General features: G+C 31.0%; 2 protein-coding genes across 8 annotated transcripts in view; one reads left to right on the plus strand and one right to left on the minus strand.

Annotated features, from left to right (window-relative positions):
- Nucleotides 1-7,029, minus strand: part of LOC145323938 (bestrophin-2-like) — a 34,308-nt gene extending 27,279 nt beyond the window's left edge. For all 7 annotated transcript variants that reach the window (XM_080166547.1, XM_080166546.1, XM_080166545.1 and 4 more), the window contains exons 1-4: nucleotides 6,887-7,029; nucleotides 6,255-6,330; nucleotides 5,336-5,453; nucleotides 289-389 (exon numbers count right to left, since the gene is read on the minus strand). In XM_080166547.1, coding sequence (XP_080022673.1) covers nucleotides 289-389; nucleotides 5,336-5,453; nucleotides 6,255-6,330; nucleotides 6,887-6,965 — 374 coding nt within the window. In that variant the 5' untranslated portion in view covers nucleotides 6,966-7,029. The remainder of the gene's footprint in view (nucleotides 1-288; nucleotides 390-5,335; nucleotides 5,454-6,254; nucleotides 6,331-6,886) is intronic.
- A 5,849-nt stretch (nucleotides 7,030-12,878) lies between these two features.
- The window catches only part of LOC145323940 (uncharacterized), a 46,205-nt gene continuing 42,919 nt past the window's right edge, over nucleotides 12,879-16,164 (plus strand). The window contains exons 1-3 of the mRNA XM_080166553.1: nucleotides 12,879-13,057; nucleotides 13,579-13,642; nucleotides 14,069-14,091. Of these exons, the coding sequence (XP_080022679.1) occupies nucleotides 13,029-13,057; nucleotides 13,579-13,642; nucleotides 14,069-14,091 (116 nt within the window). The 5' untranslated portion in view covers nucleotides 12,879-13,028. The remainder of the gene's footprint in view (nucleotides 13,058-13,578; nucleotides 13,643-14,068; nucleotides 14,092-16,164) is intronic.

Here is a 16,164-nt window from a genome sequence, read left to right on the forward strand (position 1 = left end):
TGTTTTTTCTTACCTGAATCTTTTATCTTTACCAGGCAGGTATACTACAAGATATCTGGCAAGTGTATCTGTATTTCTCTACCTGGATCTCTTATCTTACCAGGCAGGTATACTACAAGATATCTGGCAAGTGTATCTGTATTTCCTTACCTGGATCTCTTATCTTTACCAGGCAGGTATACTACAAGATATCTGGCAAGTGTATCTGTATTTCCTTACCTGGACCTTTTATCTTTGCCAGGCTGGTAGACTACATGATATCTGGCAAGTGTATCTGTATTTCCTTACCTGGATCTTTTATCTTTACCAGGCAGGTAGACTACAAGATATCTGGCAAGTGTATCTGGCCAGGGAATTGACATAAACTGGGCCCACCATCTCGACACAACCTGAACAAATGGTATCCAAATTACGAACTTTATAGTAGGTTTTAATTTAAATTAATCTACTATAGCAGAGCTCTGTACTAAAATCTATGTAAAATAATAACTTTTAAAAATTTAAATTAAAAATTTAATTGAATGATCAACAGATAAAACATTAAGTATAGAGAAGATATTTAGTTGATAAATGTGCAATAACTCTTAGACATCAAGAAACCTCTGTGAAATATTAATGAAAAAATATTTTCAATGTCTTTTAGGCATGACCAACAGAATGATGGACAAAGTAAATTATACATTTGATGCTCATTGATACAGGAAATCTTCACAAAAAACTTCTGTTATCTATCTTCAATAACAGCCGAGAAAATTGCATTACACTTAGAGCATTACGGTTGGACTTACGGTCATTCATATGAAATTAAAGATTAGCTTCGCTACTAAAAAGCTATTATTTAAGTGTGCTTATAAAACTCATACTTTTTACATAGAAGGAATTATAAGATGTAAAGAAAGAATTACAAAATTTTCAAATACTTCAAAACAAATTTTTCACATATTTTCACCAAAAGGCTTTTCTTAATATTTTGCAATTTAAAATTTATTTTCTAAGATATTCAAGTAATTTTGTAAAGAGATATCATAAAGAAAATAATTATGAAACAAATCTATATTTGTAAAAAAATGTAAAAGAAATTTTTTTTTCCATGTATGGCTTCAAACCGATTAATATCCACTGTATTAGATGCAGTTCTCAGCCATTCTGGAAAATCATGTATATTTTTATTTTAATATCCGCAGAAAGCTGTCTATAATACGATGCGATAAATAACAATTTTTTATGTCAAAGTTACAAAACACCAAGTTAGTGATTTCAACTTAAAAACTTAATTACTAAATATTATTTAGGAAATACCAAAAACAATATTGGATTTCATTACATGCATCTTACACATTCAGTAATTGCATCACATAAAAAGCTCCTACAAAGCTTTGAAGTTATTAGGCAATGTATAGAAAGAAACATGAAACATGTAAAAAGTTTCTTGTTTTAACAGTTGTATCCAAAAAAATATGATTTTGCACATTAATTTCAAACTTTAACTCAATAATAATTTAATCAACCATTTAATACTAATATTTGCGGGAACTTTTATTTAATGAAATCTTCCAATTTTTAACATTTACAAAACGGCCTGCTTTATTGCATCAAGATCCATGACAGATCTGTATAGGAAATAAATGTCTATTTATGTGCTCAAGTTTTCAAAATGTTATGTGTTTAAAACTCATAGTGATCCAATAATCCTTAATAAACTCTCATTGACCAGAATGATAAGACCCATTGTTTCACTGTATGAAGAATAAATTCATTTTTTTATTTCATGTTGCTATTTGAATTATATTGAAGTATTAAATTTCTATTCATAAAACAGAAAATTTAAATTTATAATATAGTAAATAAAAGAAAACTTAGTTTTAAAATAATTTGATACTAGCGATATGTGTGTAATGTGTTCAGATATTGAACTAAAATTTAACAGTTAACTAAATATTTTAACCCTTTCAGCACGATAATTTTAAATAAAAAATATTAGGATCCTAAAATATTCTAAAAAAAGAGAGGCAAAATTATAAATACAGTTTTAAATAAAAATAATAAAATTTAAAAATTTGAAAAAAGATGGAAGAAGACAATGGAAGAAAAAGGTTAATTTTCAGGGATATAAAATACAATTTAAGAAAAGATTTTATAGTAATATAGAGCATAGTTTATATTGTAAAAACAAAAGGAAGTAAATAAAACATTGAATAAACCTAGCCAATAGCGAGATAATTTTATCGAGCCCAACTCTAGTATACAATACTCTTGTATATTTAATTTATCTAATAATAGATACAAATGCATCTTACATTTAGTCTTTCTTATATCTGTTCATAAGTGCAAGTTCAGAAGGATTATCTATTATCCACTCAATGCACTAAAAAATTTTACTTTATTGTGAAAATCCCTTTACTTAAATCCAAATAATCTAAAGAATTAGACATGTTGTTAACTGACCAATTACCCTGTCTATTACTTTTGAAATTCAGAACAAAGTTTAGAACAGCACCTGTTTTAGGTCAAGACATTCCCTCTACTCTAACTATTTATGTTGCGCACCTGACAAAGCAGCAGTAGCAACTGTTTATGTTATGACGCTTTGTCGGGCCGAGATTCAAACCTATCACCTCCCCAATGACGAGCGGATGGGCCATGTGTTTAAACATCGTGGATTAACTATATTATTACATTGTCTCATATTTTTTTTAATTCAGATCAAAGATTGAAACTTAAAATTGAAATCGCCAACATATTGTTGAATTCCCTAACTGTTTTAATTGAATTAATTTGCTAAGCAACAGCAATGTGGTCAATTCATGTCTATGTTTCAAATTAAAAATCTAATTTGAGGAAAACTGTTTTCAAATAAATCAATTGAACTAAATGAATGTACTTTTTAAAAAATGTTTAATTTTTACAAAATATAAACTAACTACATCAATATATATTTTTTCTATTTTCATGTTTGAAAGTTTATATCTGATAAAGGATTTATTTAATTAAGATTTTATCTTACAGATTGCAATGAAAGATTTGTGTTGTAAAAAATGTTTCTGCATTGCTTAGCAATTAAGACTTTCAAAGAATTTATTTTAAGATTAGTCAAAATAAAAACATATTTGATTTTTCAAAATAAGTTCATCATTTAAATGTCTTTCATTTATCTGTCTGTCTATCAAATCAAGATCTCAGAAAAGTTTCTAAATTTCACAATTTCTCAGTAGATTAAAAAAATAATAATAATATGATCAATAAAAGACCCATTTTGGCAGATTTTAAATATAGAAAACAAGCTAAATTTCCATTAAAAACTACTTTAAGTCATATTATCTTTTAAATTTTAATTATAATAAAGTCTGACCAAGTGAATCTTTTCAGACTGTCTTGGGCTAGTTTAAGACTTTACATTACCTACATGCTGGGGGCAAAGCATCTTGTTATATGTGTGTTATGTTATATAAACTATAGTTTTGTAAAAGTAAGAACTCTAAATCAATTAAAAAGTAAAATAACAATGTACAATATACTTAAATCCTTCAAATTCCAACCTAAGCTTATATAATTATCCTGGATTGGAAAAAAATACAGGAAATTCAGATTATTGATCAGTTAGAATTGATACTTTGTATAAAAATGTATTTTTAAGAATTGATTGAAAGCTTTTAGTTCCTATAAAAATGATGTCATGCTGGCCTGCAAATGGTAATTTAGTCCATGTATTGGCCTATCATAGGCCATATGTGTTATATGATGTAATTTTTAATAGGCACCATAAATAACTTTATTAGTTGACCTATTATAGCATAGGAACCAATAATAAACTCTATTGAAATTGTTGTATGATGTTTATTTTAAGTAAGGTGATGTTAAATAAGGGTTAGGAGAGCAACTCAGGGATAGTATCACGTAGGAATAGACCCTGCAAGGGTTTGTACTCAAGACAAATGCTAGAAACATGTTTTTGTTCTATTTCAATAAACCTCTATAAATATTAGTTTCATGGTGCAGTTCATGGTGAAATATTGCTGGTAACGAATACTTCCTGGTTTCTGGGCTTGTTCAAAGGTTCCTAAATCTAGCATTACAAGAAATATTCATAATTTCAAAATTTCATTTTTTGCTAAATCTTTCAGGTGATGATTTTAAAAATGAGTAAATTTGTGAAGAGTCACACTGTAGTACAGACAGAATACTTAACATTCTTTCCTAAGCTATTTTGACAAATTAAATGAAAAAAGTTTCAGGTATTTTTGCAAGGTTCATGTCGAGGGTTAAGAAAAAAGGAAGTTAGGATATAAAAAAAATGCTGTAAATAGTGTACGGTTCTTTAAAAAAATGGTAATTTCATCAATTAATTTTTTTATATTTTTAATGTATGTACAGAGTTGAAGGGAAGTGTGAGGGAGATGTATTTATTAATTGAATTTGACAAACATCCCTAAGGGTCCTTAAAACAACCGAGAGTTGTATAAAGTTAAAAAAGCACACTCCTCTTAAATTGAAAGTGGTGGGAATAAAATAATTTTAGGAAAAAGGTTTTTTTGTAGCTCTAAAGTCAGTAATCATTTATAAAATTGTTATTAAAACAAAACAAAAAAGAATTTTAGAATGTTACAAGAAAATTTTAATATGTACAGTTTGTTAGTTATTTTGATATTGTAGCAGACAGACCTAATTGAATACTGGCTACGCTCCTATGAGTAATGATTCTCTTATAAGTGTCTAATGTTAAATTTAATTGGTTATATTTGTGATTCCTCCCCCAAAAAAAACATAAAAGGAAGGAATCTGCCATTATTATACTTAACACGCCCTAAATCTGTAAATATAGTAGTATTTATTTAGTATATTCTTTGTAACCCTTCCACTGAAATGTTAATGGGAGAAGGATCTATTTTTAGCCAATATAACTTATCCTAATTGTATATTTATATATCTTAAATTTAGTATTGTTATAACCTTAGCTCAATAAACTTGTACAAAGAACGTTCTGCTGTTGTTTGGTTGGAAGTGAAGCTTCTCTACAAATTGGAAATCAAGATCCGTCCATCCGTCAACAGCTTACATCCATGATACTAGAATATTACCTGTGTCACATAGAAACCCAGTAGAAAGGTGGTTGGAATCACTTTGGAGAATTTTTCACAATACACGCAAAACCACTCCCAAGCAACTTTAGCATCATTATCTTAAAACTTTGGGCACTAGCGTAGCCTCCCTATATTTTACCTGTGTAACATAGAAGCCCAGAAGAAAAGTGGTTGAAATCACACAGAACCACTCCCAAGGAACTTTAACATCATTATCTTAAAACTTTGGGGACTAGCGTAGCCTCCCTGTGTTTTACCTGTGTCACATAGAATCCCAGAAGAAAGGTGGTGGGAATCACTTTTGAGAATTTTTCACAATACACACAGAACAATTCCCAAGCAACTTTGGCATCCTCATCGTGCATTAACACATATCTAAAATAGTTTTTTATTGCATTTAATTATAGACAGCTTTCCGCGGATATTAAAAGTAAAAATTAAAGCCAGTTCCGAAATCAGGGGCTAAAAAAGGGCTTTAATTTTATGTTTTTATTTTAATATTCATAAAAATTTCTGCAATACGATGCAATACATGATATTTTAGTATGTCTGAGAACCGGTTCTAATCCAGCGGATATTAATCGATTTCGAAGCCATGCTGGAATAATACATTATACTTGTGATCTAACTTTCATGCAGGGTTTGGCAGCTTCGACAAAGCCTTAAATTTAAACCTGATTAGATGCTTGGAATTTAAAAAAAAGAGTTATTGTCACTTTGGGTTAGGTTTAGAGTTCCAGCTGATTTTTAAAATTGTGAAAGATGTGTTTCCCTGAGGCTTACATCCATTTTACCAGGGATTGGCAGCCGCGCGTAAGCCGCGTGTAATCCTCAGTGAAATCGTCATTTTATCACTATAAAACTCAGCTGGATGTATAAAATTGTTTTTAGCAGACAATCCTTCTTTCTGAAATTTCTTTTTCTGCTCACAAGCAGGTTTAAAACTGAGGCTTATGCGCGGCCGAGGCGCGGCTGCCGAACCCTGCATTTTTTACATAATTGATATTACAAATAAAATATTGACAATTGACAACGAAGTTACCCATCACAACAACCTAACCTAAGGTAAAACACCAAAAACTACTATAATCAATTTATTTAAAAATTCGAGAAGGAGTGGAGAGTTCTATGCTTTTATGACACTTTGTGTGTTAAAATATTATTTATTTTGTTTACCTGTACATTAAACTAAGAGCAAAATATAGGCCAAAATAGAGAATCATCTCTGGAAGGATTTGTTTTATCAGGGATCCTGAAAAATTGTAAGATTTGAAAATTTCTGATGATTATTTAAAGCTAGCAGCTACGTCCTTGGTGGCCTTTAGGGTCGACCCGTCAGTTTTTCAAATAGAAAAGGTTAAATAAAATGTTTAGGCTGGTGTTTTTTTTTTCAAGGGTCGATAACTCTCAGGAGTGTTGATGTACCCTCTCCCAAAATAGTCATAATAATACTTCCTGAACCTATAAAGAGCTATATATTTTTCAATATTCGATAACAGAGCTGGCGAGATTTTAAGCAACAGACAGAAAGGCACTTATATATACTTTTGCAATTTTTATTCTTTAAGCCTTTTTCCAGTATGGCTTCGAAACCGATTGATATCCGCTGGATTAGAACCGGTTCTCCACCATACAGGAAAATCATGTATATCATAGTATTACAGACAGCTTAAATCTTAAAATTAAAACCAGTTTTGTAAGCCGGGCATTCGGCCCCCCCGGGCCTAACAAAACGGGTTATATCTTATAATTTTTCATTTTAATATCCGCGGAAGGCTGTCTATAATACGATAAATAACTATTCCTACCTTTCCATATGAAGAGGAGACGGGTAAGGCCGCCTATACAGCCAGCTGTATGGGATTTGTGTGTGTATGTAACAGTCATTTTTTATTTGCTAGTAACTCCTCCCTGTAGTAACTAGTAAACAAATAATTATCAGGAATCTAAAGGGATAAGACAATGGCCGATAAATTGATGTACATCCCCAATGATGATTCAATAAAAAATTACCCATTTTAAATCACAATTATTGGTTAAAACGTTTAAACATTGAAAGAACCGACCAATTAAAGTCAAATAAAAGTCCCTAAAGTTGTTAAGCCAACTAATAAGAAAACGTTATAATAAAACTTTGGGAACTCTAATATTAAACAGCCCAATGTCCTATTCCTTCCTGAATAATTATAGAGTATCTGCGCTACTAAAATATTTTTGTTTAATATTTGATCAGAGAGGTCAAGAATTGTTCACTCGTTTTATTCCAAGCATTTTTGATCTGAAACATATTTTAACAAAATCAATAAATAAATTTTTTATTATAATATAAATATCTCTTGGTTTTTAATATGGGCTATTTCTTTAAGAGAGGGTGATGGTAACATCGCCTTTTTTTCACAATTTTGTGTAGACTTATTGATTAAAATTCTGCTTATTCAGTTCTTATACACTCTACGAGTTTTATTGTTCATTTGTCCTTTCGTCTGATTTTAGAGCTTTGCTTTTTTGGATGTTGTCATCTTTGTTTAAAACAAATTTTGATATGATGTATAATTGGTTTTACCAAATTTTTTTATGTGATAGAACTATACTATTCATCTGATTTTTAGAATATTGATTCCTATTATAACAGGGTACAGTTTTTAAAAGCGAAGCTTTTTTATAATTATGGTCGGTACGTCTGTCCGGAACGGATAGCTATTTTCGTATATTTAGGCATTTTAGAATTGACCTATCGATTTCAAACTTTGCATGGTGATTCCTGTAGTGGAAAGCGTAGGAACTCTATAATCATTACCAGAATGGCCGTACGTCCATTTTAAACATGTTGATTTTTTACTTTTTTATCGAAAATTTTTATGTGATATAATCATCTAATTGCTCTGATTTTTGGTAAACTGATTCCTAGGATAACAAAGTACAATATTCTAAGCGTAGCAACTCTATAATCAAATCCTAAAAATGTAAGTATGTCCATAAACATTATCCTGTATCAAGCAGTTTTTCAACAAATTTACTTACAATTTTCCTTCGACTCTTATACATTTATATTCTGATTGCAGTTCACATTTTAACTGAATTTGTCTTGGCCCAACAGTTTTTGTCTTTGAATTAAACGGTGTTTATTCAAAGATGTTGAAACTTATTGGTCGTTTTTTTTATTCAGTTCTAATAGTTTATTATAGTATAACTAGCTGTTGGACCCCTAGCCTCTAGTGGCTCTATATTCGAAGGTTTAAAGAGTTCAATAAAAGTAGCTTAAAACCATGCATACAAAGAAAGCCAAAACCAATCCCGGGATCTATAACAAGCTTACTACTTTTTTTATAACTAGCGGCTTCGCCCCTAGCCTCTAGGGGCTTTGCCCCAAGAGGTTTAATCAACCTATTTTTGTGTTATTTTGATTTTTTAAAAAATATTTAAAAAAAAATTGCGGTGGGGTGATTTTTTCTTGTTGGGGGGGGGGGATGATTTTCCATTTTTTTTGGGGGGGGGGTTGGGGGGGTTGGGTGTGTTCCACCCCCCAAGAAAACAGCTTAAAACCATCCCAGGACCAATAGGTATATCCCCTGAAGAGTAGAGCCAAATCTGTTCAGTGGTTACTGAGATCTTAAGCTTCAGACAGACAGACATCGCAGGAATAAGGTATAACCAACAAGCAAAATAAATTTAAAATAATATTTGGGGGGCAAATGGAGAGGTCGTCAATTTTACGATGTGTTGCCCCCCAACGACAGCTGAAAAACACGTATAGGTTTGGTGATTTTTTCCCGAATTAATTTCGTTATTGGTATGAGCTGCAGACATCGTACTACTTTGTATTATAGATATGATCAATTAAATGAAAATTATTGTCCTGATTCTTTTTGTTTTAAATATACTGCTTTAGATAAAAGTTTTTATATTAAAAAAGCATGGCAGCTAAAATTACAACAAATAGGTTTATGAAACCGCAGAAGACCCATATGTTATAAAAATGTACTGCCGAAAAATAGCTGCCGTTCAAAATTTTTTCGCAGCAATGACTTCCTGGAAACTGACTTTTAAAAAATTCATAAATTGTCTGAATTTGCTATCATTAAAATTTACTTGTTTTACAAGCATACTTTTCCAGGCAGGGAGGGGACATTGGGCTGTTTATTACACTAGTCCCAAAAATTTTATATTAACGTTTTCTTATTGTTAGTATAAAAACTTTGGACACTTCTTATTGTTGGCATAATAACTTTGGACACTTATATTGCACTTTGATTGGTTGGTTCAATAAGTTGAGTGTCCAAACGTTATAACCACTGAATGTACTCTAAAGATGTAATTATTTTGTGTATCCTCATTGGGGATTAACATAATTTTTTCGGCCATTATCTTATCCCTTTATATCCCTGATATTTTTCACTGTATTCTGTAACAAATAAAAACATACATTAAACAAATACTACAGCACTTTCAAACAACAGAGGTGAATTCTTAAAAAAAAACTCTTTGGCTTACCATTTTTGTGAAATATTCACCAAAATCGCATAAAAATCTACAAAAATTAAGCAAAATCTTATGAAAATAACCCTTTTATGATTTTATTAATGTTTGTGGATTTTTATGCGATTTTGGAGGATTTTTCACAACAAATTTCAGTGAGGCAAAAAATTTTAAGAATCCACTTCAGGCCTATGATAATGTTAATTGGGCCTGTTTACACACAATTATTTAGGCCTAAGTAGAAATAAATATGTATGGGCCTAACTAAGTAATGCTAGTAGTGTACATAAGGAAACTGTAAAAAGATAGACATACTGCAATTCAATTTCTATCGAGGACAGAAATATGTAGAATTTAAAACAAGGACGATAATGTCAATAATAAATGTATAAGTATAGATGTATATGTATAACCCAGACAACTACCTGGAGTGGACCTTTTTCGACTGCCAGCCAATTTTGTAGCAACTTGTTTGTGTTTATATTTCTGACGCTATTGGCTGATATCTAAAGGCCCAATTGAAAGTCGACACTTTGGCCCAATGCCGTGGGTAGAAATACATATAACTCCTGCCCCCTTTTATTTTAATACGTCAAGTAATAGAAATCTTATAAAACACAAAAATTTTCATTACATTGACAAACAAGATTTAAATAAAAAAACCATATGTAATGGTAATTTCTTTTATATATCAATTTTGCACTTGAAACATAAATACATAATGAAAAAAGACTAAAATAAAATCAGCAAAAAATTTGAAAGTTTTTTTTAGATTACTTTTACATGTTCCTGAATTGTAAACGGAACTTGCACCCGTTGACCGAAACTTTTGATTTGTTTTTTCATAAAATACTAGCGGCTACTCCCCTAGACTTTAGGGGATCGATATTCTAAGAAATAGCCTAAAACCATACCCAGACTTATGGAAAAGTAGGGAGGGGGGTAAAATTCCCACCCTAAGGAGGGTCATAAAGTATATTTGAGGCTTTAGGAATTCATTTTATAAATTGTTTTTGAAAATGATTAAAAAAATTCGCCAATTACTAAGTGGTTTGGTTTATAGTTTTAGGCAGGGAGTAAGGGAGGGGACAATGGGCAATGTATTCAATTTAAGAGTATTTGCTGATGAACCTTGAAATCCAGATTAATCCAGAAAATATGAAGGAAATTTTAAAGGGAGAGTTAATACAATACAGAAAACAATAAAATAAGAAGAAAGTTCCAAGAAAAAAGCATTCATTTGAAAATTATATTACCAGCACATCAGGCTGACGTAACCATTATGTAATTTAAACTAGAAAAATCTCCCTGGAACCCATTCAACCCATAGCCCCATAACCCAAAATTTAATTGGATTCTTAAATTGTTTATAAAACAAATATCACAATAAAGTTTTATCTATGAAATGATATTTTCTGGAGAGAAAAAAATTGTTAAAACCAGCCACATCATAACAAATTAAGTTTATTAATACTTGTCTGCAATATTCAAAACTAACAAACGAGTTAGCGGCATTCTATGCGCTAGTACCCAAAGTCAGTCAGAAACTGCTAAATTCTTGCACATTCCCTTTAAGCCAGTACCCAAAGTCTGAGAGAGGATTTCTTTAGGTCAGGTTAGGTTAGGTTATTTTGGGAACAAGGTAGCCCCGCCCGCAGGGTTAGGCCATTGCAGTTATAGCAAAGGCTGTGCATCTTAAAAAACTGCCCTCCCTTATTTTCAAATTATTTATTTAAAAAATAAAAAAAGAAAGGGATTAAGTGCTAACAAATGATTTTAAGGGGCAGCACGAAACATTCGTAGGATACAATTTTTCTTTATATCCCCACCCATGTATTCAGAGCAGGAATAAATCCTAAATCACTTTAATTAAAGCATATTAAATTGAATCTCATTATCCCTGAAACGGAACACAAAAAGTTTGTGCAATTAGATTGGGAAAGAAGCCAAATAACTCTTTTTACAAAAATTATACAAGCACCCGTTTTTCCTTCTTAATTATGCTGATTAACAATTTAACCCCCTAAGGGGAGTGGTCAAAACGCCAGGGGGAAGAGTAATACAATTCAGAGAGGGAGGGGACATTGTGCTGTTTATTATACTAGTCCCCAAAGTTATATAATAAAGTTTTCTTATTTGTTGTCTTAACAACTTTGGGGACTTTCAATGAATTTTGATTTGTTGATTCAATAAGTTAAGTGTCAATTGTCATTATCTTATCCCTTTAGATCCCTGGAAGAGTATTGTATGGGTGGGAGTACTCTACAAGTGCTACAAGTGTTTTTTTCGTTTTTTACTTGAATTTAAATCTTCTCTTTTATATGCTGATTAGACCATTATCATATATAATCTAATTGGTTTCTTAAATTTTACAAAAGTATAACAAGATCACATGATCCCCAAATTATTAAATATATTAGTTTTCAATGGGGTTCTAGACGTTCCACGAAATGCATTTAAACTTGAAATTAGTGAACTGCATATTTTTTCCTGTTTAATGGTTAAAATTACATTTATTGGGCATATATTTGAAAGAATTGAAATTTTCTAACATGTCCTTTTAAAAATATCAAGACTTAAAAACCGTGTTTTTGTCATATTTGCAATTTATATAGCTGGCTTATTTTCACAAGAAAAACAGCATGACGACTAATTGAGTGATGTCATTTATTGTAGTAAAAAATTATATATGTGTATAATACTTGTAACTTAGGCTTGAAATAATTTTTCTGAAATTCGCTTCATGCAACCATTTCTTTATATGAAAGTAGAAGTTGGGAGGGGGATTCGATTGTAGAGGCGCTTAATTACTCTAAATTATTTTGAATAATCTCTATTATCAAAACTACGAAAGGTTTCGTGAATTTTTATGTACCACCAATAAAAAAAACTACCTTCTTTTTAGTATTAACATTTAAAACCGTTTTGAGAATACGAAGGGCAATGAGAAAAAATTAAAACTATATAAGATTATTTCCTCAAAATAAATTTACAGGAGTTTTGCCTGTATGTATGTAAAGGACCTCACTAACCTCTAAACCGATATGGTTCTCCTTTAAAGTGCAGCTTCTCATGGGTCCTGGAAAGGTGTATAATTATTTTAGGGGTGGGTACCATCACCCTCCCAAAATAAATCACCCAGAGAAAATAAGTAAATAAAAAAGCAAAGAGTTCATTTCAGAGAGAAATAATGCAAAGAGTGCAATTTACAATTTTTGAAAAATCCATATCAATAAATTATTACGATTTACTACTAAGTCGGCTAAATATTATCCATCCTCATAACATTTTTTTACAAAAAAATTTAAAGAATAAAAACTGGTTTTTGAATAACAAATACATTTTGTACTTTTGTCCTCAGTAACTCTGTGGTATTGTTATCAGAAGGTTATTCTGTGATACTTAGTTTTATGGTTCAATTTTATACAGTTTTAATGGATTAAAGTAAATTTCTGTGTGTTTAAAAAAGCAATAATGATTTCGTGGAAATCTTTTTGTTTTAGGTAAGAAGCTTTTAATCTTATATTTTTCTGATTGAGATGTAAAAAAACTAATTCTTTAGTAGTCAAATTGTCAAAATTAATTATCCTATCATATAAAGCAGTAAACTTTTTTTTGTCTGTAGCTGAGGATCTCGCCAACCGCTGAAATATGATTCTCCTTTACATTAAAGCTTATTAAAGGTTCTGATTTGTTTTAAGGCTATTTACGTATGAGAGTAGCTGACTGATTGACAGACAAAATGAAATATAGACTAGTTACCTTTTTTTTCCAGTACGGCTTCGAAACCGATTAACATCCGATGGATTAGAACCGGTTCTAGCCATTATGAATAATCATATATAGCATCGCAGTTAAGACAGTTTTCCACGAATATCAAAATAAAAAGGATAAAATTACAACCAGTTTTATTGGCCCTGGCCTCCGGGATCTTGGTTTAACAAAATTGGTTTAATTTTAATTTTTTTCTATTTAATAGTCGCGAAAAGCTGTCTATAATACGATGCAAAAATATATTTTCTAGTGTTTTATCGGTTATGTTACTATGGACGCGCGGCAATGCAAGATTCATAAATATCCCTCAACAGGTTAGAACTTTAATAATCTAAGCTTAATTTTCGAAAATCAGGGGTGGTCCGTTCGTCAGCTCTTATCATCAATTTAGGCAGGTTAGAATTATCCTATCGATTTTAAACCTGGTATGATATTGATGATTCATATAATAGTTATGAAATGGTTAGAAAGCTTTGCTACTCTATAATCAGTACCAGAATATTCATGCGTCCATTTAAAACATGTTGATTATTAACTGTTTGTCGGTAAGCATACTACTGAAATAAGTTTCTGTAACTTGACTCGATTTCAATTAAGAAGCCCCCCCCCCCCCACCCCCAAACGATGCTCAATGATGGTCCTTGACGGGAATTAAAAATAGACCAACCAAAATTATTGTTTAAACTTTTATTTTTAAAGTTATTTTCTTTTTTATGTGTTTTAATTTTTATATATTTCAGGCAAATGAACCTCTTCCAAGAAAGTAAGTAAACATATTTTATTTTAAGCGAAGCTTTTCTATAGGTAATTATGGTCCGTCTGTATGATGATTTTGATAATAAGGTACGATTTAGGACGCGTAGCTACTCTATAATCTTTACCAGAAACATTCTGATTGTTAAACTTTTTTACAACATTTTTTTATTTGTTATAATTATCGTATTCATGTGATTTTTCGGAATATTGTATTCCGTGGAAGATCACAGAAACCACGGGATATACTTGCTTCAGGGAATATACCTACTGGTCATGGGATGGGTTTAACCTACTTTCTTGGGGGGGGGGGGGTGAAACCTCCAACCCCCCATAAAGTAAAAAATACCCCCCCCACACACACAAAAAAATTATTAACTAAAATTAAAAATGGGGGGTCGACAAACCTCCCCCCCCAAAAAAAAAAAATTTCCACCCTCAAATTTTTGTATATGTTTTCTTTTTAAATCTAAAATATGAAAAAAAATAGGTTGATCAAACCTCTTTGGATGAAGCCCCTAGAGGCTAGGTGCGAAGCCTTAACCTTTATATATTGAAAAGTGTTTAATTGATATCACTTATTATATAGTGTACTTACCAAAGAAACCCCAGACTTTTAAAACGCTGCATGGTGATTCATATTACAGTTAGGTTCGATTTAGGAAGTAGCAACTTTATTATCGTTACCAAGAAGCTGTTTAAAACATGCTGTTTTTTTTAATTTTTAATCTTTTCGAACCAGTCCTAATTTTACACATCCTGTTACTTTATTATAAGTATAGACTTGCCAAATAATTCACAGATTTATGAAAGGGAGGGGGCGGAAGTGACACTTTTAAAACGGCGGTTTTTAGCGGGAGCGGTGGTTCCACCGCCGTTTCTTTACAATTCCATATTGTAACTCATTAAAGCAACTGCCATGTAAAATCTCAGAGCGGTAACTCTTTATTTACTTGAGTTCCTTTGACTAAGTTTTAATTTCAAAAAGTGTCACTTCCGCTCGCGCCCTTTGCACTAAATATCTAACTATAACTTGTAGTTATTGAAAATGTGTAATTTTGTACTATACATGTTCATTAACTATAGATTAATATATTCACTAAACTAAAAATCTTTAAATTCATTTTTAGTTTGACACTGACACACAAACAAATTGAGTGTTCTTACAAAACTTCGTAATAATATTACAGCTCAATTTATTAGGGTGGGAGGGAATAATGAGCTGTTTATTACACTAGTCCCAAAAAATTTATAATAACGTTTTCTTATTCGTTGGCTTAATAACTTTGGGAACTTCAATTGAATTTTGAAAAGTTGGTTTGAGTTTCCAAACGATTCAACCACTATTTGCTATATTTATAAGGGACAATTTTGTGTGTCATCATTGGGTATGTACATCAATTTATCGGCTATAGTCTTATCCCTTTAGATCCCTGAATTTTCTGCTCTTACACAGATTTGCTTTTCAGTAAGAACAATGTATTTGAATCACATGAATTTACATCTTATTTATAAATCATATGATAAAATAAGCTTAGCTGTAACTCATATTTTCTATATAATCTGACATCATTTATTTTTGATAAATGAATAATGTGGCTATCTGAGAGGTAGGGGGGGGGGGTATATCCTGCTACAAAAACTATATATAGAAAAAAAAAATGTTGCCAATCTAGGTTGCTAATATGGACCTCCTTAAATTGTCAGTTCGTTCATCAAGTAGGAGGGATGGGGTAAAGGGTGCAATTGGGAGAGTATCATTATTTTAGCCAGCTGGGAATATCACTTAAATAGAGTAAATGAAAATCTGCTAACATCTATATAACGATTCCTTAATAAACACAAATAAAAACTTCAATATTTAGCAATTAATGGGGTTGAACATTTTAGAATATTATCCTCTAAAGGACCTAATTCTTTAAAGTTGATATTAAAATTTGTTGAAACTACAACGCTTTTCTTGAATGAGATTATTCTTGTTAATACAAATTAAAAAAGCCTAACGGATTGTAATACGGAAAATGATAAAAATAGCGCAGTAACACAAATGTATCTTATATGAGCTATAGATTATATCATGGCT

Source organism: Acartia tonsa, chromosome 7 (genome assembly GCF_053477335.1).
Source record: "Acartia tonsa isolate MP-2025a chromosome 7, ASM5347733v1, whole genome shotgun sequence".
In the NCBI taxonomy this organism is placed as follows: Eukaryota; Metazoa; Arthropoda; class Copepoda; order Calanoida; family Acartiidae; genus Acartia; species Acartia tonsa.